The sequence below is a fragment of the Danio rerio genome, chromosome 17 (assembly GCF_049306965.1).
Source record: "Danio rerio strain Tuebingen ecotype United States chromosome 17, GRCz12tu, whole genome shotgun sequence".
NCBI lineage: Eukaryota > Metazoa > Chordata > Actinopteri > Cypriniformes > Danionidae > Danio > Danio rerio.
Window position 1 is genome coordinate 33,164,364 of NC_133192.1, and position 23,514 is coordinate 33,187,877.

Genomic DNA, 23,514 nt, shown 5'->3' on the forward strand with positions numbered 1-23,514 from the left:
AGATTTTTTTTGTTAAATAAAAAAGGAATTTCCTAAATGCTTCAGATTGTAATATGTGATTCAAAATCATTCAGAATGATATGAAAACAGATGAAAAATGTACATGCTGGTTGCAGTAATAACAGTTGTTTTATTCATATATTCACCTTTTTTTTCTTCATCTTTTACTTTTAATTAATTTATTTTATTCTGTTAATGCTAATCCAATGATTATGTTGGCATCAAAGATTGCTGTCCAGTTAATAAAAGCAAAGGCTGCATGGCAAGTTGCTCACATTGTTTCAAAGGATGTGTTTATATGTGCAGCTTGTATAAAACTCCCCGACAGCAAGATGGTCCTTCACGCCTATCACTGTATGTCTGTGTGGCAGTAGACATCACATTTGAAATACCTTTGGCATAATGAGTAAAACTCATCTTGTACTAGGACAATTCCCCTGTGAACCAATGTTATGGCTTGACTTGTATGTTTGAAGTAGAGCTGTGAGAAAGAGAAGAAAACTTGTTGAAATGGCAGTGACTGTTAAAAAAAATAGTGCAGAATAAAATTGAGACAACGCTAAAACACTGATTCTGTCATTCATTTTATACACTGTAAAAACATTCTTGCTGCATTAAATTTTTTTTGTTGGATCAAATTAACTTTACATCAATGAAACTGACTAAAATATTAAGTTAAACTTTGATAGACTTATAAAAAAAAGTTAAAGCAACATGAAGGGATTTTAGTGCTTTAGATCATAATCAGTGAAATCACTTATATTTCCTCTATATCTAGCTGTGGTAAATGATTTCACCTATTTAAAGGTATAAGATTTATAGACAAGATGTATAATTTTAATAGATACACTTTATTTTAAAATTATTGAATGGAAATTTTATATTGAGGGTTTTGTAATTAAATGAATTTAATTTAAGTAAAACAAAATATTTTCATTAAACAATAATTCTTCATGAAAAGCATTTTTTAGCTATACAGGCATTTATTTTCTTATTTTTCAGAAAATAATATACATGATCTTTTATCTATATTTTATTATTATTTTAATAATTTTTTAGTTGTTGTCATGGCCAAGATGGATGGATGGATGGATAAAAAATGATCAATCTGAAAATATATAGCCATCTGACTTTGGACGAAATGTAGACATAGAATCGTTTTAAAATGTCCAAAATCCTTCCAAACCTCATTAGTAGACACTTCATAAACCGATTGTTTCACATGTAATTAAATTAATATTTCGCACCAATGCTTTCATTCCTAGGCCAGACATTTATATTATTATTGTTGTTGCACATATTGTGCACAACACGCCATACATAAAATAATGCCTGGAGCATGACGCCACCTACAGACCCCTGGAGGCCAAATATGAATCAGTGAGCGAACTTTTTAGCTGAACGCTTTAGACTTCCCGGCATGAATCTCCTCACCAAGTTCACTTCAAGCGTTTATGACAGCCTTGAAAACAAAAGCGCGTCTTGTTGCTATGCCAACATTGAGCGCTGACAGAGCTGGAATTGTTAACGTGTCTAACAGTGACCTGATTTTCTTCTTTTATTGATTTAAAGTTATCATTATCCTTCTTGCAAGTCGAATTGTTTGATATCAACTGAAAAATACATAGTCTAACGTGAGCTATATTTGACGTGAGCTGTACTTCAGTGGGGAGTGTTGAGTTTTATGTTCTCATTAATCCTATAAATTTATGTTTTGTTATATATTTTATTTATTTATTTCTTGGATTATACTACTTACTGCTGTATGCCAAAAATGCGCAAGAGTTCATTGTGCGCAAGTGTAAACAAACAGGACTTTTATTTTGACTCCGGTTGTGAATGTTGAACTTACTTCCGAGTACTTTTATGTGATTTCCTTCCTCTTCGCGGCACTGATGTTTTGCCGGTGCGTTGTAGTGAAAGCGAGCAAATAAATAATATTAAGAAGTTGAATCTGGATTGTTCTTTCATGGATGGATGATAACAACATATTGCACATAGAGATGACGGATAGAAATGAAAACTCTACAGGTTATGGGCCCAGGCGCGCCAGTGCTACAGGAGGAAGATGGCAGAGGCTAGTTTTCGACGGAGACGAAAACAACTACGAACTATGGGAAGTAAAATTTCTTGGACATTTGAGAATAATGGGTTTAAAAGAAACCATACTGTCTACCGGGGATATAGACGAGACGACAAACGAGGAGTGCTACGCTGAATTAATTCAATTTCTCGATGATAAAAGTTTGTCACTGGTGATGCGGGAGGCGACTGATGATGGCAGGAAAGCTCTGCAAATACTTCGAAATCACTACGCTAGTCAAGGTAAACCTAGAATTATCGCCCTATACACTGAACTAACTTCGTTAAAGAAGGAATCTGACGAGACGTTAACAGACTACATTATCCGAGCTGAGAAAGCGGTGACTTCGCTAAGAAACGCAAAAGAAGTGATAAGTGATGGTCTGATAATAGCTATGATCCTAAAGGGACTACCAGATTCCTACAAACCTTTCGCTATTCATACTACACAGAGTAGTGAAGAGTTGACTTTTATCCAGTTCAAAAGCAAACTAAGAAGCTATGAAGAGACAGAAAAATTTGATGATAAACCCAAATCTGACAATGTGATGAAAGTACACATAGCATCCGTGACCTGCTACGGATGTGGAAATCGCGGTCATATAGCGCGCGATTGCCGCCAAAAAGGCGTACCAAAGTGGTGCAACTACCATAGAAGTTCAACACACAGTGATGAGACATGCCGCCGGAGAAAAGATGGTCACAAAGATGAAGCAAAACAGGCTGCAGACAAACAAGAGGAGCATGAGAAAGAACAAACATTTGTGTTCAAAGTCAGTCAAACATTTCTTCCAGACAACATTACACAAAATGGACTAATGGTAGACTGTGGAGCAACATCTCACATCTTAACAGAGAAAAACAATTTCACGAGATTTGACAAAAGCTTCGACCCAAAATCACACTATATGGAGCTAGCGGATGGAGCCAGGATGAACAATGTTGCATTGATGCGGGGCGATGCAGAGGTGGTACTACTGGACGTAGAAGGGAAATGCGTCAGGATCACTCTAAAGAAGGCCTTGTTCATACCATCATACCCACAGAGCATCATCTCCGTTCAAGCTGCTACAACAGATGGGGCCAAGGTGATCTTCCAGGAAGGACAGAATGAACTGATAAGCAAAGATGGAGCTGTGTTCCGCATAGAAGAGCACGAGAGACTATACTATCTGAAAACGGTAAATAACAACAAACAATGTGTTGATGTATCAGTTACTGATATGATGTCCAAGGACAAAGTGAGTCTAACTTGTGATGTTAAAACATGGCATGAGATCATGGGACATTGTAATGTTAGTGATGTCTTGAAACTACCTGAAGTGGTTGAGGGTATGAAAATCACAGGAAATACCAAATTAGACTGTAATGTTTGTACTGAGGGAAAGTTTATCAACAACAGAAATAGGAAAACTGACACAAAAGCTGGTGAGGCCCTAGAGTTGGTACACACTGACTTAGCAGGCCCCATTGAACCAACTTCTCAAGATGGATATAAGTATGCAGTTTCATTCACAGATGATTTTTCAGGGGCAGTGTCTGTTTACTTCCTTAAGAACAAGAGTGACACTGTTCTAGCGACAGAGAAGTTCCTTGCAGACAGTGCACCATACGGTAGAGTCAAATGCATAAGATCAGACAATGGTACAGAATACACAAGCGATGCATTTCAATCACTCTTACGAAAAAAGGGTATAAGGCATGATACGTCTTCCCCCTACTCTCCGCATCAAAATGGTACAGCTGAGAGACAATGGCGAACCATCTTTGAAATGGGAAGGTGTCTGCTAATAGAGAAGGGACTACCAAAAGTTCTGTGGCCTTATGCTGTCCAAACTGCAACTCACATCCGAAACAGATGTTATAATGACAGATTTAAGAATACTCCATACTTTATGTTGACAGGAAGAAAGCCAGACCTTTCTAAAATGTGGGTTTTTGGATCAGAATGCTATGCGTACAAACATAATCATAAGAAATTGGATCCTAGATGTGAGAAGGGAATATTTGTGGGGTACAGTAAAAATAGCCCAGCTTATCTGGTATACAATCCACAGACAGAAAAGGTGTCAAAACATAGATTGGTGAAATTCATTAGGAAGAACAGTGCTGAACAACAGACACAAACCGATGAAGAATACTTAGAAATACAATACAGAGATAGGACACAGGATAGTGAGAACAGTGGTGATACCCCAAAAAGTGAGGAAAGCACAGAGAACAGGGTCCTAGATGAGAACATGGAGAGTATTGATACAGACAATACAGAGGTGTCAGAACATGATGGAACTACAGATAAAGTAGACACAGAAGACAACAAAGACAGTACTGTTCCAACTGTCACGACTAGCCAAAAACATTACCACTTAAATAGAGAAAAGAGAGCCCCAAAGTATTTACAAGATTATCTGACATACTCCAAAGATGACGAAACCAATGTGAGTGTTGATTATTGTTACAGGGCAGTGTGTGGAGTCCCCCAAACCTATAAAGAGGCCCTTATGTCACCTGAGGCTCCCGGATGGGAGCATGCTATGAAAGAAGAGATGGACTCACTTAAAGAAAATGACACATTTGAATTGACAACTCTACCAGAGGGCAGAAAGACAGTAAGGGGAAGATGGGTATATGCCCTTAAAGAAAATGCAGAAACAGGAAAAATCTTCAAAGCTAGGTATGTTGCGAAGGGATACAGCCAAACTGAAGGCATAGATTACCATGAAACATTTGCTCCTACAGCAAATCTCACCTCAGTACGGGCATTAATGCAGATAGCTGCTCAGAACAATTTCTCAGTTCATCAGATGGATGTCAAGACAGCATACTTACATGCTCCTATAGAGGAAGACATATACTTAGAACAACCAGAGGGTTTTGAAGAAACATCTGACAAAGGAGATAAGTTAGTATGCAAATTAAAAAAATCCCTATATGGCCTAAAGCAGTCTGGAAGAAACTGGTACAAACTTTTAAATGATCATTTGGAACAAAACAACTTTGAGAGAAATCAGTCTGATTACTGTGTGTATAGAAAACAAATTGAAAATGAGACAATCATAGTGATCATCTGGGTAGATGATTTGATAATTGCAGCAAGCAGTGACGATCAGCTCAACAGTTTTAAAGAAATAATGAAGTCCAAATTTAACATGAAGGATTTAGGGAAAATATCTTATTTTTTGGGGATTCAGTTTGAACAAAAAGAAGGAACAATTAAAATGAATCAGAAAAGGTACATCCTCAAAATGCTTGAAAGGTTTGGAATGTCAAACTGTAAACCAAAAGCTACCCCAAGTGAGTTAAAAGTTGAGTGTAATATAAATAGGGAAGAAAACAACAACGAAATTGAGAACCCCAAAGAATATCGTGAACTTGTTGGAAGCTTGATCTATGCAATGACCTGTACCAGACCAGACATTAGCTGGATAGTCAGTAAACTATCACAAACCCTTGCAAAGCCTAAAACACATGACTTAGTAGCAGCTAAACATGTTCTGAGATACCTAAAAGGTACAGCTGACTACGAGTTGTGTTACAAGAAAACAGACAAGACTTTAAGTCTAATAGCATTCAGTGATTCTGACTGGGCATCTTCTGTAGAAGATAGGCGTAGCACTTCAGGATACTGTTTCAGCCTGACAGAACAAGGCCCTGCTATTTCATGGAAGTCTAAGAAACAGCCGACAGTGGCACTGTCGACCTGCGAAGCTGAATACGTTGGTCTAGCAAACACTACTCAAGAAAGCATGTACCTAACTCAACTGCTAAATGACATGGACAGTAGTGTTTACACTTGCACTACAGTGTATGGTGATAATCAAGGGGCCATTGCACTGAGTAGAAATCCAGTTAATAGATCTAGGTCCAAACACATTGATGTGAAATATCACTTTATTCGTGATGCTGTCAGTAAGGGAAAAATACATATTGTGTATTGCCCAACAGAAGACATGGTGGCAGATATTTTGACAAAATCTGTTTCAAAGATCAAAATTCTAAAGTTCAAAGGATTTCTGTTTGGGAATTAAATTTTTGTGATGACATTCTACATGGCTTAAGATGATGAGAACAAGTGGGGGTGTTGAGTTTTATGTTCTCATTAATCCTATAAATTTATGTTTTGTTATATATTTTATTTATTTATTTCTTGGATTATACTACTTACTGCTGTATGCCAAAAATGCGCAAGAGTTCATTGTGCGCAAGTGTAAACAAACAGGACTTTTATTTTGACTCCGGTTGTGAATGTTGAACTTACTTCCGAGTACTTTTATGTGATTTCCTTCCTCTTCGCGGCACTGATGTTTTGCCGGTGCGTTGTAGTGAAAGCGAGCAAATAAATAATATTAAGAAGTTGAATCTGGATTGTTCTTTCATGGATGGATGATAACAACATATTGCACATAGAGATGACGGATAGAAATGAAAACTCTACAGGGAGGAAGTGTTTTGTGCAGTGTGCTGGTAAGTGTCTTTTTCTTTTTCTTTTATTTATATTCCAGTGGTACTTTTTAAAATGATGTCCAGCTTTCTTTCAACAACTAAAGGCTGTAGTAACCAGCAGGCCTTACATATATAATCAAATAATCAATTGTTGACCATTGTTTCCTTTTTTAGACAATTTTAAAAAGCTATCACTAAGAAGCATGAATCCACTACATGCAAAATGGAGACCAGAGCAGCACAGCAAGCGGAGAGAGGAGCGTCTGTACAAGAAACTTCTAAATAACGCAAGCCAGTGCCTTTCTTTCTCTGAAGATGTAATCACAGAGATGAGGCCCATTTCATATAAAGAAATGGATTTTAGTTGGCTTTTCCATGCCACGGGCCCTTTAGCACCAAGTACCAGGTTAAAAAAAATTAGAAGGAATAAAAAAATACACAACCTCAATAATCCTTTAACTCAAGAAGCAGGCAAGTCTTCTGTACAAGCCTCTGCAAAGAACGACGTGAGCGATGTGTTCAGAAAAACAAAACCGTTCGGGTTGTTGAATGCGCACACCTGTCTGAGGGAAACTTTTATAGAGGATTGGGAAGTCCAGAACAATAGGTGCCCAGAGTTGGCAGCAAATACAAATCAACAGTTACAGCTTGGGAAAAAACACAGGTAGGTCTGACTGCAAGATATTTTGCTTTCTTTAAAATAATTTGCCCAATTAATCTTTCCAAAAACTCGTGTCTATTCAAACCTGTACGACTGTCTAGGACATATTTTGAACTGAAGAATGATTGTTGCTAAACAGTTTCCATTTCCTTGTCAATTTATTTCCACTGTATAAGTGAAAGTGAGTGGGTTATCAAGAGTGGATTACCAGTTTTGGTCAGTTTGTGTTCTGAAGGAAAAGGAAATTAATGACAAAGAATTTTTGGGAAGATAATCCCTTAGTCTACAGCATAACACTTGTGTTTTTTGTCTCCGTTTACCAGGATAGCGGATTATATTTTTTCTCCAGCGAGCACAAATGTGCAGAATCACTTAAACACCAAAATAAGGGTCAAGCACATTAAGATCCCGCAAGCCCCTCGTCTGCAGGATATCTTGAATCCACATGCCAGCAGCCATGGCTCTGAACAGAAAATGGTCTCAGGTTGGCTTGCATATGTTTCTTAAATATGTTTAATTCTGAGGTACACTTACGAAATCATCATTAGGGGGTTTTTACTATTAAAATGCTTAAATCATTTTCATCCTAAATCGTTGGTTGTCTTCATATTGCTCGTATTTTTTTTCCTATACTTAAATTTAATAATTTTCATTGCTGATCAGGGTTGACCTTCTTTTTTGCATTTTTGCTGTGTTAATAATTGGATGAATACAGCACAAATCCACATTGTAAAATCTGATCGTTCTCAAATCATTTGAGGAAATTGATTATGGAGTAAACAAACTACACATTTTCAAGCTAAGATTAAGTTACTAGAACTTTTTTTTAATTTTGTACTAAACAAAAAATAAACTAATACAACTTGCATTTATGAATCCACAAGGAGCACAGTTTCAACATTCAAGTGAAGAAAAAAAAGTCCCCTATATGTTAAGAGGATAGTTCAGCAACAAGCTGAAATTCTGTCAGCAGTGACTCGCCATTTACTTGTTTAAAACCTTTCAAGTAGGATAAACATTACCTCAAAGCTTTTTGTGTAATTCTGCATTTGCAGAAGTAGATGAAGCTGATAGAAATGCAAAGGCCTGATTGTCTAAAATTAACTTTAGCTTTGCAGCTTCTGCTAACTTCCTGTTAGCAGAGATGGGTTGAAACCTAACACAGAATATTTGCAGTTGAGAAAGTCTTATGCTTTTAATGTTGTGCAGAGAATTTGTAGAAAAAGAGGACGTATGTATGAGTGCGGCCAACGGAGGACTGGAGAATGATTGACAAGTGACGAATTTCAAATTTAAAAATTGAAGTCAGGAAATGAAAGTTATTGCGTACGTCCTGAATTTAATTCTTGCATTGCATTGAGGATACCTGAAATCTGTGAATCGAATTATTGATTTTCATTTCAATTCAATTCCATCATTCAATTTATATCTAATAAATTACTAATATTTTTGACATTGAAGAAAAACCCTCTCCTGGTCTTTTTTATTAAACCCACATGTAATTGATTACATATTCCAACATTAACTATTATGCACACAAAATATCATGCTGTGAACTAGAACTATGTTTGGTTTTACAGTTCTGTGTTTTCATAAAAGGCTATTTTTTGCTGACTATACTAATCACGTTTATCCTTTCTTGAATTTTACAGCTCTAAAAGGTAAAAAATAATGATCTGTGCTTCACTCATATGCAGAATTATACTGCTTTTACAACATGCAGTGTTATAATTAATTTAAATTAAATGACACACTTTAGTTTAGGCCATTAGTTGCTCAGCAGTGCAGAGTGAAAAGCCTTTGTTGACATAAGTTCATGCATGTAGTTATTGTCATTATTTTCCTTTAGCGGGAACAGATAAAGCTTTAAAAGAAAAACAGCAAGGGATGGATCGTCAGCCTACCGAAATTGACTACATCCACCAGCATGGTCTCAGACCTCTTGATTTTAATGGACAGGATTCTGAGATGCCAAAACTGTCAGTGGCCGAAATCTCTGCTCTTCGCTATGCCGTTGACAAGTGGAGGATTGCCTGCAACGTCAGTACGTCTTTAGTTTCACAGCTTTCATCTTATTATTATTACTTATAATGATAGTCTGTTCACTTATATTACAAGTTATGCTTAGAAAAAACATAAATTTGTTACATGGGATGTTTATATAAATCTATTAACAATGTGTTTTGTATTTAAAAAAAATGCTCCATGGATACCTGTCTATATTTGATTGTTTTTACATCATCACTCATAAAATGATTTTGCTGCTTGTTTAAACTACTTTTTTGAAAAGTTGAAACAATTCTTGTTTTTTTGTGTGGGGACAACTTAATTGTTTTAAGTTCAATCCACTAATATTTGTAAAAACGATTAAGCTAACTTAATGGATTTGTGTTGGGATAACATTTAAGACTAGTGTGGAACCCATTTTATACAGTGGTGGAAAGACCTTTTGGAAAATGATGATATGTTTCATGTAGAATTGCCAGAGTGTTGCCAGAGAGGTGCCAGTTGGCAGAGTGTGACCCTCAAGAGCCTACAACGAGATCTTTGCGACCCTAATTATCAGGTGCGGCTGGAGGCCATCGTAACTTGTGCATCAAGAGCAGTTCATGGACCACAACAAGAGCTCGACCATGGCAAAGCAGGTTAAGCATATAGCAAGACTGAGTGGCAACGTTATTGGTACTTTTTAGCCCCAACCTAACCAATAAAACTTTTAATGGTGGGATTTTGGCCGCTTTGTGACATCATAAGGCACAGAAAACAACATTTAAAGTTCAAATAAGCCCTTCATTGTAGTTCTTGAAGAGAGACTTTTTAATTAAGGAAATATCTCTCTTTGGAGATGACTGAGATTTGAAACCTTCTATTAGATCACACTACACCCTGAATAACATAATAGGACCCCTTTAAGCACTTTGTTAACCTCCTTATTTACATTTTTGCAGTGTCAGTGTCATTGATCAGATGAACACATGCCACCTGTTTGACATTGAACATTGTTTTATAAATTGCAAGTGCTATAAAGCCTTTTTTCCATTGATCCAGATCAGTGGTTTTCAAAGTGGGGGTCGGGACCCCCCGAGGGGTCGCTGGACAATGAAGGGTGTCACCTGGTGATTTCCAATTTATTTTTATTTAACCATAAGAATTACCATATTTTATTCATAACCTACTGAAAATAACAAAAAATACTTCTTTATAGTTACTATATACACCTCTATATATATTCTATAGTTGCTTATAGTTACTAGTTCTATTGGATTGCAACCCCTGGGGTAATTCATTATATTAGAGACACAGCAATAGTGTCAGATGCAGCAGATTGATTTTATAACACCAGGTTAAACTTTCTGGCACATTTACAGCAGACATACATTAAAAAAAATTCAATGAAGAATAGACTTGGGCCTATTGGTGTGTGTGCACCATTGCATGCAAGGGTTCTGGATTTATAACCACCAGATATTGGGGGTCGCGAGTCACTGGCATTGTTATTTTGGGGGTCGAGGGCTAAAAAGTTTGGGAACCCCTGATCTAGATTAAAACAGTTTATTCAATACTCAGATTCACCAGTTTTACACAACTGCTTGACATATCTTTTCAAATGCATTTAAAAACAACACAAAGTGTTTTAGTGACTTTACAAATGTAATTGTGAAGCAATAAGTAATCCAACAGTAAAAAGTCTGCTAACCCTGCTTTTTCCTCAAACTGAGACATTTTGAATGATTAAAAAGCAGTGTGAATAGCATCGTTGTTACAAAGCAACCCATTTTAAACACTCTAAATGCTGTTATTTAACTCACTGTTCACCTTTGTTCAAAATCCTAATATTTGCTTAGGTCAGCACTGGAACAGATTGAAGTTAAAGGCAATAACTCAGAAGCTGCTGGCCATTATTATCGCAGCCCTCGATGACCCAGTAAAGAGAGTTCGGATGGCTGCTGCAGTGTGCCAGTATGCCATGAGGATGCCTAATGCACACGCCAGAGACATACTACTAAGCATGATTAAGCAAGGTATTTAAGTTAAATAACTTGGCATCAGATATTAATGTCAGAAGTAATATTTGTTCTACAAGATGTTGACTCCAAATGACTGTCATATGTTTTAACTCAGACCTGTCTGGCGCTGGCACAGACAGCTGGGTGGCAGCACAATGTTTGGCGATAGAGGGTAACGCGAGTCAAGCTGTCATACAGAGACTCCTGTCACAGCACTTCCTCAGAGATGCTCCCTTAGATCAGGAAAAGTCTATGATGCTACTTTCTAAGATTAGCAGCAAGACGGTGAGTGACTCAATAAATCTTGATTTATGCAGTTTGCACAATTCCTATTTTTAAAATGTTTTTTGAAAGATGTGTTTGCATTTATTTGATATAGAAATACAGTAAATACTGTAATATTGTAAAACATTATTCAATTTGAATAATAATTTGAAACATAATTTATTCCTAAGCTGTAACCTGGAAATAAAATAAGACACCAACAAAGGAAGAATGGTTCAACATAGGAAAAGAAATTGAGAAAATAAAAAGAATGAGATATCGATACTGGTCAAAAGTTTGGGGTCAGTGGGTTTTTAAATGTTTTAAAATAACCTTATCCTGCTCACCAAGGCTGCATTTATTTAATCAAAATACAGGACAAATTGTAAAATTGTGAAATGTTATTGCGCAATAAAATAACTGTTCAAAAGTTGTTTATCATTTAATTTCATCATTTTTTCCAGTGATTTTTAAAGATGAAATTTCAGCTTCATTACTCCAGTCTTCAGTCACTTGATCCTTCAGAAATCAATTAATTAATGGGGTTTGCCATAGGCAAAGTCCATTCTTACTATTGTGGTTTATTATTCTTCTTCCTTCTTCTTCTTCTTCTTCTTCTTCTTCCTTCTTCCGTCCTATTTTTCGGCGCGTAACTAGTCCCGCAGCTTTCGTCCCAGACCCTTGAAAGTGGGCTCAAATCGTGCGGTCTTATCGGGAATGGTGTGCTATGACTTTTATAAGGGGTGGGGGTTTTTTTGGCCCCGCAGGGGCCAAAAAACCCCCCCAAAAATCCCATAGACTTAACATTGAGCCGAACTTTGACGAATCACTGCGCCGAGTGTGAATATCATAGAAATATGGGATTCACAGCATCTGTAGGGGGTTGCAGCCTAAGTGAGAACATACCCCGCAAGGGGTTATAAGTTGCACCCCTGGGGCTCTAGGACGTCCCAAAGTGGTCCCCATTGACTTACATTGGCCCATTGACTCCCATTCATTTTCTAGACACTCGTAAGATACTATTCCCGGAAATCGCCGTAGCGCCAACAGTGAAATTCGTAGAGACATGGGATTCGCGATATCTCGAGAGGGTTATAGGAGGCTTCAAACCACACCCCGAAAGGCAGTAAATGTTGTACCCCTGGGGAGCTAGGACGTCCCAAAGTCTCCATTGACTTTACATGGAGCCGAACTTTAACCAATCACTGCGTCCATTGTGAATTTCATAGAAATATGGGATTCACAACATCTGTAGGGGGTTGCAGCCTAAGTGAGAACATACCCCGAAAGGGGGTATAGTTTGTTCCCCTGGGGTGCCAGGACGTCCCAAAATGGTCCCCATTGACTTTACATTGCCCATTGACTCCCATTCATTACATTGACTCCCATTATAAATGTCACATGTCAATCACAGTACATAGCAGTGTCATACTGACTTGGGGGTTGGCTTATTTGTCTCAGGCAACCAATCAGCATCTCATTATGATATTTGAGCTAACAAGCCACGCCTCCCCAAACCACTTAAAGACCCTTAATAACTGCCCCATTGACTTAACATGGGGTGGGACGTCCCATTGCAGATCCCATTGACTTCCATTATAAATGTCACACATCTATAACATTACATAGGAGTGTCATAGAGACATGGGGGTGGGCTCATTTGACTCAGGCAACCAATCAGCATCACTTTATTATAATGAAGCTCACAAGCCACGCCCCCAAATTGGTCCCATAGACTTCTATTATAATAGGGCTAGATGCATATCTTTGCATAGCAGTGTCATACAGACTTGGGGGTCGACTCATTAGACTCAGACAACCAATCAGCTTTTCAATATGATAATGAAGCTCATAAGCCACGCCCCCAAATCCATTTAAATACCCTTGATAAGTCTTCCGTTCACTGCCATTTTAACTGGTCTACATGCATAACTTTGCATAACAGTGTCCTATAGACTTAGGGGTTGGCTCATTGGACTCAGACAACCAATGAGCTTTTAAATATGATAATGAAGCTCACAAGCCACGCCCCCAAACTGGTCCCATAGACTGCCATTGTAACTGGTCTACATTCATATCTTTGCTAAGCAGTGTCCTATTAACTTGGGGGTTGGCTCATCTGACTCAGAAAACCAATGAGCATCTCAATATGATAATGAAGCTCACAAGCCACGCCCCCAAACTGGTCCCAAAGACTGTCATTATAAGTGGCTTACATGCATATCTTTACATAGAAGTGTCATAGAGACTTTGGGTTGGTTCATTTGACCTGGACAGCCAACCACATTCAAGTTCACTCTTTAACCTCGCCCATAGCAACAAAACAGAGTACCCTAGCAACCATTCATCAACAGCTATATCTCAGTATCAGAACATCGTAGAGACTTGGGGATTGGCTCGTTTGACTCATGCTAGCAAACGGAACTTCCTATATGCTACACATGCTAGCAGTGACTAGCTACATGCTAATATTGACTAGCCAAGTACTGTAACTTGCTAGAAATGCTTACTAAGTATAAATATTTCATCAGGCATGTATGTGAGGCTTGCCTAATAACCACCCAGGGTACCCAAGCAACTGCCTAGCAACCACCCAAATTACCCTAGCAACCGCCTAGCAACCACCTAGCAACCGCCTAGTAACGCGTTAGTAAGGGCCTAGCGACCACTCAGGACACCCTAGCAACCGCCTAGCAACGCCTTAGCAACCACTTAGAATACCCTAGCAACCACCTAGCAACACCTTAGCAACCACCTAGCAACCACTCAGGACACCTTAGCAACCGCCTAGCAACACCTTAGCAACCACCTAGCAACCACTCAGAACACCCTAGCAACTGCCTAGCAACCACTCAGAACACCCTAGCAACCGCCTAGCAACCACTCAGAACACCCTATCAACCGCCTAGCAACACCTTAGCAACCACTCAGGACACCTTAGCAACCGCCTAGCAACACCTTAGCAACCACCTAGCAACCACTCAGAACACCCTAGCAACCACCTAGCAACACCTTAGCAACCACCTAGCAACCACTCAGGATACCATAGCAACCGCCTAGCAACACCTTAGCAACCACCTAGCAACCACTTAGGACACCCTAGCAACCGCCTAGCAACGCCTTAGCAACCACTTAGAATACCCTAGCAACCACCTAGAAACACCTTAGCAACCACCTAGCAACCATTTAGGACACCCTAGCAACCGCCTAGCAACACCTTAGCAACCACCTAGCAACCACTTAGAACACCCTAGCAACCGCCTAGCAACACCTTAGCAACCACCTAGCAACCACTTAGGACACCTTAGCAACCGCCTAGCAACACCCTAGCAACCATTTACATTACCCTAGCAACCACATAAACACATGAATTTAACCATTTCTCCACATTTACTGCTATTTTGCCCAGTTTAGTACCATTTTGTACCCCATCGATTTGCCACGCAAACCCCATTCACATTTCCTTTAGGAAATGTACAATTCTAGTGATTATTATTGTTGTTATTATTAATATTATTATTATTAATGGTAAAAGTATTAAAAGCAGTATTGACTGGAGTAATAATTTCAATTGAAACTACATACAAAAAGAAAGCAATTATGTTTTAGCAATTAATTTACATTAAAATATTTTTTTTTTTTTTACATTTAATAAATGCCGTCTCGATTTTCTTTAAAAGAAAAAAAAAAACTGACCCTAAACATTTGACCGGTTGTGTACATATGGATTTTTTTTTATATTTTTGATCATTTTTGTTTTTGATCATATTTTAATAATGTTGGTTTTCTTCAGCTAATTTAGTATTTTTTGTATACGTGTGTATGTATTGATGTATTTATCTGTATTTTGTTCCTAAAAAAAATCTATTAAAAATCAAGTATTAAATATTATTATTTTTTAATTCATTAATAATGGCAAAGCTAAAATTTCAGCAATGTTACTGTAGTATTCAGTCTCGTGATCATTCAAAGATCATTCTAATACTGTTCGCTCATTTGCTGTTCAAAAAGCATTTTTATCCCGGACGAGCCCCCAAATTATGTTACTCCCATGTGGCTCAGAGGATGAAAAGGGCTAAACATAATTATGACAACCCAATATTTTTGAAATTCCCCTGAGACTTTAGCTGATATGGACCAATACAGACAACGCACGTGGCAAAAAGTGGTTTGCTTTATTTACAATAAAAAGGGGAAAAAAAGAATATTTAATCACCCAAAATATATATACAAATGTGTAAAATAAATGCAAAATAAGCAACGAAATCAATTGAAACAAACCTGATAGACGGAAGCAAAATCCTCCTCACTAAATACACTCGCTAGCAAAACTTACAAAGGGTAGCTCCTGCTTCTGACCAAATGAAATAACAGAGAACCAACTATGTGTGTGTAAAATGTAAGTCACGTAACGTACTTCAATTCCACTACCCTTTTAGTTTATTTAAGCAGATTTAGCTTGGACGTTCTGAATAGATGTACAACTCAAACACTTTATGCCACGACCGTTGTCTGTGCCGATCCATAGCAGCTAACGTCTCGGGGAATTTTTAAAATATTAGGTTGTCATAATTATGCCACACAGGGCTAATCTCCCTCTGAACATCAGGATTTCTCCTACAGTTGATGCTTTTAAATGTAATTTAAAGACTTATTTTTACTCTCTTGAGTGATGCATGCATGTTATTTCTTATTTGTATTCTAGTATTATTTATATACATAAAAAAATTCCTTATATTTTTAACACCAGTTTTTATTTTTTTGGATCACTTTGGATCAACTATGGTTGTGTAAAATTGATCATTTTCTTTTCTTTTTATATTGTATTTATTTTGATGTCCATTTAATGTTCTGATATTGCACTTGTATGCTCTGTGTTCTAAAATTGCAATTAAAAATCTAAATAAATGAAAATACAGCACTTTACATATATATAAAGTATAGATGTATAAAATGCATGCATAAAAACTAGATAAAAAACAAAGCAATGAAAATGAAAAAAATGAAAATAAAAATTTTTTGAAATCATATATATAGTTTGTTAAATCTAATAAAAGCTAGCCTAAATGTGTGATGAGTTAAACTCAGGGACTAAACAGTTAAAAGACCAGAAACAAGTTAAAGCACATGCATGGGGTATAGGGGATTAAAAGCTCACACAAGTATTGCTGTGCAAAACCATTCAAGGCATTATGAGTAAGTATAAATATTTTAAAATCAATTCAAAAACTAACTTGATCAATATATCAATGTTAAGAGTTTGTTCTGCATATGACTTGTCAAATCCACAATATAACAACATTATCTTTTGGTATCTACTGTCACTTTTGAATATAAAACTTTTGAATTTAAATCACACTTGCATTCAAAAAAAAATGATTTTGACCCCAAAATTTTCAATGCTTTTTCTGATCCAGACACTAGTGCGCTCTCTTCTGGCAGAAGAGTTAAACAATGCTAACTGGACAGCTCGAGTTCAGGCCTGTAACAGCATTGCCAAGCTCAAGAGTCCAATCAACAAGGTATAAAACTATAATTTTGGCACCTATCTACATATCTAGTCGTTCACTAAAACTCAAAATGCTTTTCACCCAGGATGTTTGCACCAAACTGCTCCACGTGATGTGGAACGACTGGAGCGGTGCTGTTCGTCATGCTGCAGCATTGGCTCTGAGTAAACTGGACGCGGCCAAAGAGATGCATGCTGAGCTGAGGTCACTATCTCTGCCCAACAGACACATCACAGCGTTTGTATTCAGGCCATTCTTAACAGACAATATCTCCACAGCACAAAGCTGGAGGAGGGACCGAGCGCTCGCAGAGTAGAAGCGCTGACTTTTATTGGTCAGCTCAACATAATGACACCCACGCTACTGCCCACTTTCCTGCGGTGCTTTAATGATGACTGCGAGGCTGTGCGCAAACAAGCCTGCTTGACTGCAGCGTCTCTAATGATGAAAGATCAGTCGGTAAGAAATCAAAGTAGCCGTGCTAATGCACAATGATCTGTGATGGCATATGTGCAATAAAAAGACATATCCAATGACTGCATTGAACATTGTGCGCAGGTCTTGGATCAGCTAATTAACTTGATGCAGAATGAGCCATTATGGGAGGTGAAAGTGGATGCAATTAATGGTAAGTGTGAAAATGAATGATTTCAGTATCATGTGATGAATGTTATGACATTAAAGTGCCCCTATTATGGTATTCTAAAAATTTACATTGATTAGTGTTCAAAAAAACACCTCAAAAGTATGCATGAAATCAAAACTTACAGTCTTTATATTTCTAGCAGACATTGTTAGTGTTAATTAAAAAATAAATGTTTTAGTAATCTTTAATCTACCAACCATTTGCTTCTGCTATTGAAGGGCAGTCTTTCTCTGATAACATCAGTTTGACGGCTAGGGTATAATACATGGATATATACATTAGATGTCGCCTGGCCTATTGTTGTCTATTGGACGGAATGCGTCAACAGCGCTGCCATCTTGGTACAGGGTAGCGCTCCTTTGAAATGAATGCGGGACCAAGGTACAGTCGAAGACTGTGGCCATCCAAAGCCAGAGATATACACATATATCAATGATCGGGAGATTTCCTGGATGTTAGTATGTAATTTTTTTTTCTAATTACAAAAATTATAATTTTACATCACTTTTCTACATTGATGGATCAGTGACCGCACGGGCATTCCTTACAAAAAGCTTGTGTTTGTGTGTACAGAAATGTACTATTCACCCTCCCTGTTAAATTTAATCTAAACCGTGTCCTGAAACACACCTCCTCTCCTGCTTTCACTTCTCATACTGACGGAGGGAGCGATTCGTTTGTGAATGAATCCCCGGAACGACTCCTTCACTAGCCGACAATAATAAAAGTTTCTGGCAGCGCAGCATCTCGTTGTCATATTTCTTTTGCATTGTTTGCTGATTTTATTCAACAAAACTAGCATAAGCCGAGTGTTTAGTGCGAGTTGGAGCTTCTTTGTCTTATGGTGAATGCAGTAAGTGACTGTTATCATCAATAACGTTATCTGATTTGCACAAAAGTTCAGAACATACAAAAACAGAAAATATTTTTCTTCACAATAACACTGTCTTGACTAGTACGGTTGAATGACATTTGTCCTGGGAGTACTGTACCAATGTGGCGGCACTATTGACGCATGCTCAGGGTCCCTATGCGATATCTAGTGTATATATATATGGGTATAATATACTTAGCAAGGCTTCTCCAACCATTAGTTTGCTTCTAGTGAAAGATGAGAGGAGGAGCCATGAATAAAACCCCACCCCCTTCTCAATATTGCTTTTCAGTATAAGATACATGACCATACCGAACCTGTGGTTCATGCAGACTTTAATGTTTCATAACAAGGCAGCATCAGCCTTTTGTTAACAGTAGCTGAAATGCTTCTTTCAAGAATCTGGTCTCTCTAAACTCATAGCATACTTTGTTCTGATTAGTCAGATTAGATAGGCCCGTCTGCTATAATTGGTCTACCAATTACAGCATGTGTTGGAAACCAAACATCCATTACCATATCTGAATGTCAGAACTACTGAATCTAACGCTAGTATCAATTCCCTCCGATTTACCGCATAAATTTGAGTGTGACTCTTACTTTGAAAGTCAATCGAAGCACTTTTAATTGCACAAACTTAGTTCTTTCCAGACTTACTAATAAAATTACAACATTTAATAGAGTAGATGAGGTTTGCAGTCAATTAATGAACACCATATAAAGGCATTATGCAGATTTGTTTATAAGCCCACATCGGTCTGTGCACGGTGGCGCAGTAGGTAGCAATGTCACCTCATAGCAAGATGGTTGCTGGTTCGAGCCTCGGCTGGGTCACTTGGCATTTCTGTATGGAGTTTGCATGTTCTCCCTGTGTTTGCGGTTTCCCCACAAGCCCAAAGACATGTACTATTGGTGAACTATAGGCTAAATTGTCTATAGTGTATGTGTGTGAATGAGAGGGCTGCAGCTGGAAGGGCATCTGCTGCATAAAACATAAGCTGGATAAGTTTTGCTCCGCTTACTCTGGTTTATTCCTCTTTGGCAACCCTTTTTAATAAAGGGACTAAGCCAAAACGAAAATGAATGAATGAAGGTATATGCAAATAAAGGCCCATTCACACCAAGTGAAGTGTTATAAATATTAAGATAACAATAAAGACATTATAATAAAAACATTGACTGCGATCACTAAATTCACAGTCTAATTAGATTGATTACACAAGCTGGATTCACTGGTTAGATGCTAGTAGTAGGTTACAAAAGAATAATGCCAAATGAAAAGCATAAGCTAAAAATAAAGAGGTCATTATTGTTTGTCAGTGTAGACACATTATCATTATATTTGTATTTACACTTTTAGGTACCGTGCTTGGTGTGAACGGGCCGTAAAGCAGGAATTGCCATCAGTTAATTTCAGACAATTAAGTATCAGTTTTATATTTTGGCAGAGATTAGGAATATTTTTATAATATTGCATAAAATGTTTAATGGAAATACCAAGATGTGCAGACATTTTGAAAATGTGCATAAAAAATGCACGACTGATTAGGATGAACTTTTTGTCCAATAAGAAAAAAAAATGTATAGGCTACAATGGAAACAATAAATTCCAACATGTGCATCAAAAAAAAAATTTGTGATTTAGTTTGAACAGATCATGTGATAACAGAAATAGCCTTGACAGGACGAATAATTGGAAATACAAGCAGATCGGCCACATTGTGAAATTCCTGAAATGTTGTTTTTGTCATTTCAAAATCTCTTAGCCAAAGTCCATCATCAAAATGGTTCAGTATTATTACCTCCCAGAACTTGAGCAGCTGCACTAAAAAATTAATGGTCTCGTTCATTCTTGTTTGCACATTCATTAATTATCTTCTTCTGAGGTGCAAGTCAAATTTATTATAAAAGACAAAAAAGCCAACATTGACTTCTCTTACCACAACAAAATCATTTTTCCTTTGAATATTTGGCACCAGTTTATAAGAAGGTAATCATCATTGGATGGAAATGGGGCTTTATTCGCAAAAGGTTTATGTGAAATTCTAGTTCTGCGCATAGACTAATTCACATCTCTGAATGGATGTAAACATAGCTAATGACTCCATTTATGCATTACAAACAGCTATTTTACATATTACATGAAAGGTCATATCTGAAGAAGCGTAATAGGGACACTTAAACGAAGCTGATATAATGTAACTGTAGCTTTAGGGAATATAGGTTGGCTGAATCCAGCTCTGCAGGAGCTGCTAATGTGGGCTGTACATCATGAGGAGGAGCCCGGTGTGCGCATTGCTGCATGTGAGGCCCTGAACAATCTGGATGCTAAGGGCCTTCAGTTCCAGCATTTCATAGAGGATCGTTATACACTGGAACCCAATGCTGAGGTGAAGAGGTGCGTGTTTACATCAGGTCACAAACATTACTGGGAGTATAAAGTGGTAAACTGGCTTTCTGAATGTGACTTTAACTTTACTTTCTCATTAAGCCACATTGAATGTCTTCTGAAAAAGCATGGATACAGTCAACAGGGAGACCAAAGCAAAATGAATGATATAAAGCTCCAGGTTTGTGCATTTTGCTATGCTTTTTGCTAGGCTCAGTTACTACTGGGTTTTCAATACATTTTGCTTTAGAACAGCGGTTCTCAAACTTTGTGCGCCCATTGTCCAACCCAGTATTCAAAGACCATCACTTTCTTTATTTCAGCTGTAGATTTATATATTAAATTAATAATTCAACCTGAAAACCTAATTTCTGTAATCGTTTATGCATGTTTCATTGTAGATGTTTCTTTGTTATCTCCAAAATACACTGCAAGATAATATCTGTAAATTAGCAATTTTCTCTATTTTGTGATTTATGTTTTTATTTTTTCCTTTTGAATTGTATTAAAGGACCTTGACCTTTCTTTCAACAACTTTTAATCTTGAAAAGTCTGCAAAAGTGACTTACAATTTATATAATTGTCTGTGTTGGACACGTACGGTACAAAAAGCTTGTAATAAACTGACAGTACATGTTATGTTATTTTACCTTAATTCTCTATATATTATTTATTATACATCATTACAATCTACTAAAATGTTAATATAAGTCACTTTGTTAAACTTCAGAGTTGAATTTTTAATATAAAAAGTCGACAAAGCAGAGATCGAGCTTCCATAATGCAATTCACAACTGTAAATAAACAGAAAAACACTTGTGAATCACAAAATACAGTTAATAACTGTTAATGAAAGGATTTTTAGTGTAGGAAATTAGGAACAAATTCTATAGAAGTCAGTGGTTACCAGCAACTGTTTGGTTTCCAACATTTTTAAAAATATCTATTTTTGTTTAGCAAAGAAAGCATCTCAAGGATGCAACAAGTAGAGAGAGAGTACATGACGACAATTTTATTTTTGAGTGAAATATCCTTCTAGGATTAATTTAGAAATTAGTTTATTAAATTCATTTAAACAACAAAGTCATATAGCAGGATGTTTGAGAACCACTGTTCTAAAAATAGATGCCTCAACAACATCACACTAACTGGTAGCTCTTACACTGTTATTTTGTAGGTGAAGCTGATGTGTACAGATCACATCATTACACAGAAAATGCTCTTAATGGAAGATCGGGAGCAGCAGCAGATGTTATTGTGCTGAATTTACAGTTTCATTTGCTCTACTACACCAAAACATTAAAATCTTTCAATGTGTTACCACCAAGCGGCAACCTCCTGCCCTCCCTCGTGAAGCAAATACAGAAGTAACTGAAATTTCTATTGACCCCACTGTTAAAATGGCCCATTTTACAGCAGAAAAAAAGGTGTTTACAGCCTGGTACAAAGAAGGATTTTGGTTCATATAGCTAATATTACCCTTCATGACAAGTGTGAGGGGGTGAATTGTTTTATAACTCATCTGTTTCCTATATATTAGGTTATATTAAGTTTGCATAATTAAGGGCATGGCCACTTGAGTGACAGCTAGGTCTCGCTGGTCGCTGTCACTTCACCTTAGCTAATTCCGGCTGATTAGCTGCTGAACTCTGCATATACATTCTATTTTAGTTTTGTTTTATTTGGCTTTACACAGTCAATTGCTTTTTGGAATTATTTATTACAAATATCAGATGATATGGGATGCTGTATGCACTTAATTGTGCTCACAAACCATTCACGTGCCCTCCATTTCCAGAGTGAGTGAAATTATATACTTATACCATCTCTATAAATGTATGTTTTATTTAAGATCCTATTCTTATTCTTTAGACTTGTAAAGCACTCCAGAATCTGACAAATTGATGAACTGTAGGCTATAGACAGGTCCAGACAGAATCAGCGGACGTTTTTGCTATTTCTGCTGAGAATTTTGGTAAAAATCTGTGGATTTCTGCGGAATTATTTTGGGAGTATCCAGCGGAGTATCATAACTAAAACCTTAATATATTAAATAAAAAAGTAGCAAATTACTGAATAAAAACTGAATAAATTCAGGTTTACATATTTACTCAAGTAAATAAACAGAATTAATAATGGGCTAAAAATCTGCAGAAATCTGCGGAAAATCTGCGGAATTCTGCACGTGCAGATTCCGTGTGGGCCTAGCTATAGAACAATATCTGAATCGCTGTCATTCAGTGTCATGGCTGGATCTTATAAATAGCTTTGCATTTACCAACACAGACTGTATTTGAAGTGTTTGGAAGTAATTTGTGCATTGCTCCAGTAGAAAAACATCCTAAGAACAATGTTTGGTGGCTCAATGTATTACAACAGTGTTTTTAAAAGACTAAACTCTTTATTGCTATAGTTGAAAACCAAGCACATGTGGTCAGAACACAAGTGAGTCGCAGGTAATAAAGTATTAACCAAATGCTAGCAGGTATCTGTAGCTCCGCCACTTTGCCCTTGTTTGGTGTTCCCAGGGCGCTGCGATGACGCGCGAACAAAATGGTGATGGTTGGCCACGCCTACTGGTAGCTTCTTTTGGGTTCTTTAGAAACCTATGGGTGACGTCACGGACACTAGGTCCATA

The 23,514-nt window shown here is 37.3% G+C and overlaps 2 protein-coding genes across 3 annotated transcripts; both read left to right on the forward strand.

Annotated features, from left to right (window-relative positions):
- The first annotated feature begins 1,057 nt into the window (after positions 1 to 1,057).
- heatr4 (HEAT repeat containing 4) lies at positions 1,058 to 23,157 on the forward strand. Of its 2 annotated transcripts, none has more exons than XM_073928634.1 (15): positions 1,058 to 1,672; positions 6,520 to 6,546; positions 6,700 to 7,189; positions 7,510 to 7,670; positions 9,036 to 9,230; positions 9,664 to 9,831; positions 11,032 to 11,208; positions 11,309 to 11,478; positions 16,875 to 16,979; positions 17,053 to 17,171; positions 17,246 to 17,426; positions 17,526 to 17,595; positions 20,696 to 20,885; positions 20,979 to 21,057; positions 22,054 to 23,157. In XM_073928634.1, the coding sequence occupies exons 3-15, from the start codon at positions 6,729 to 6,731 to the stop codon at positions 22,138 to 22,140; spliced, it is 2,163 nt and encodes a 720-aa protein (XP_073784735.1). In that variant the 5' UTR covers positions 1,058 to 1,672; positions 6,520 to 6,546; positions 6,700 to 6,728; the 3' UTR covers positions 22,141 to 23,157. The 2 variants fall into 2 exon arrangements, with proteins under 2 accessions (XP_073784735.1, XP_009291427.2); XM_009293152.4 differs by having other exon boundaries at positions 1,583 to 1,668; positions 6,519 to 6,546.
- Positions 1,867 to 6,438, forward strand: LOC141378592 (uncharacterized). Its single transcript, XM_073928635.1, has 2 exons — positions 1,867 to 3,263; positions 4,544 to 6,438. The coding sequence occupies exons 1-2, from the start codon at positions 1,974 to 1,976 to the stop codon at positions 4,571 to 4,573; spliced, it is 1,320 nt and encodes a 439-aa protein (XP_073784736.1). The 5' UTR covers positions 1,867 to 1,973; the 3' UTR covers positions 4,574 to 6,438.
- Positions 23,158 to 23,514: the final 357 nt, after the last annotated feature.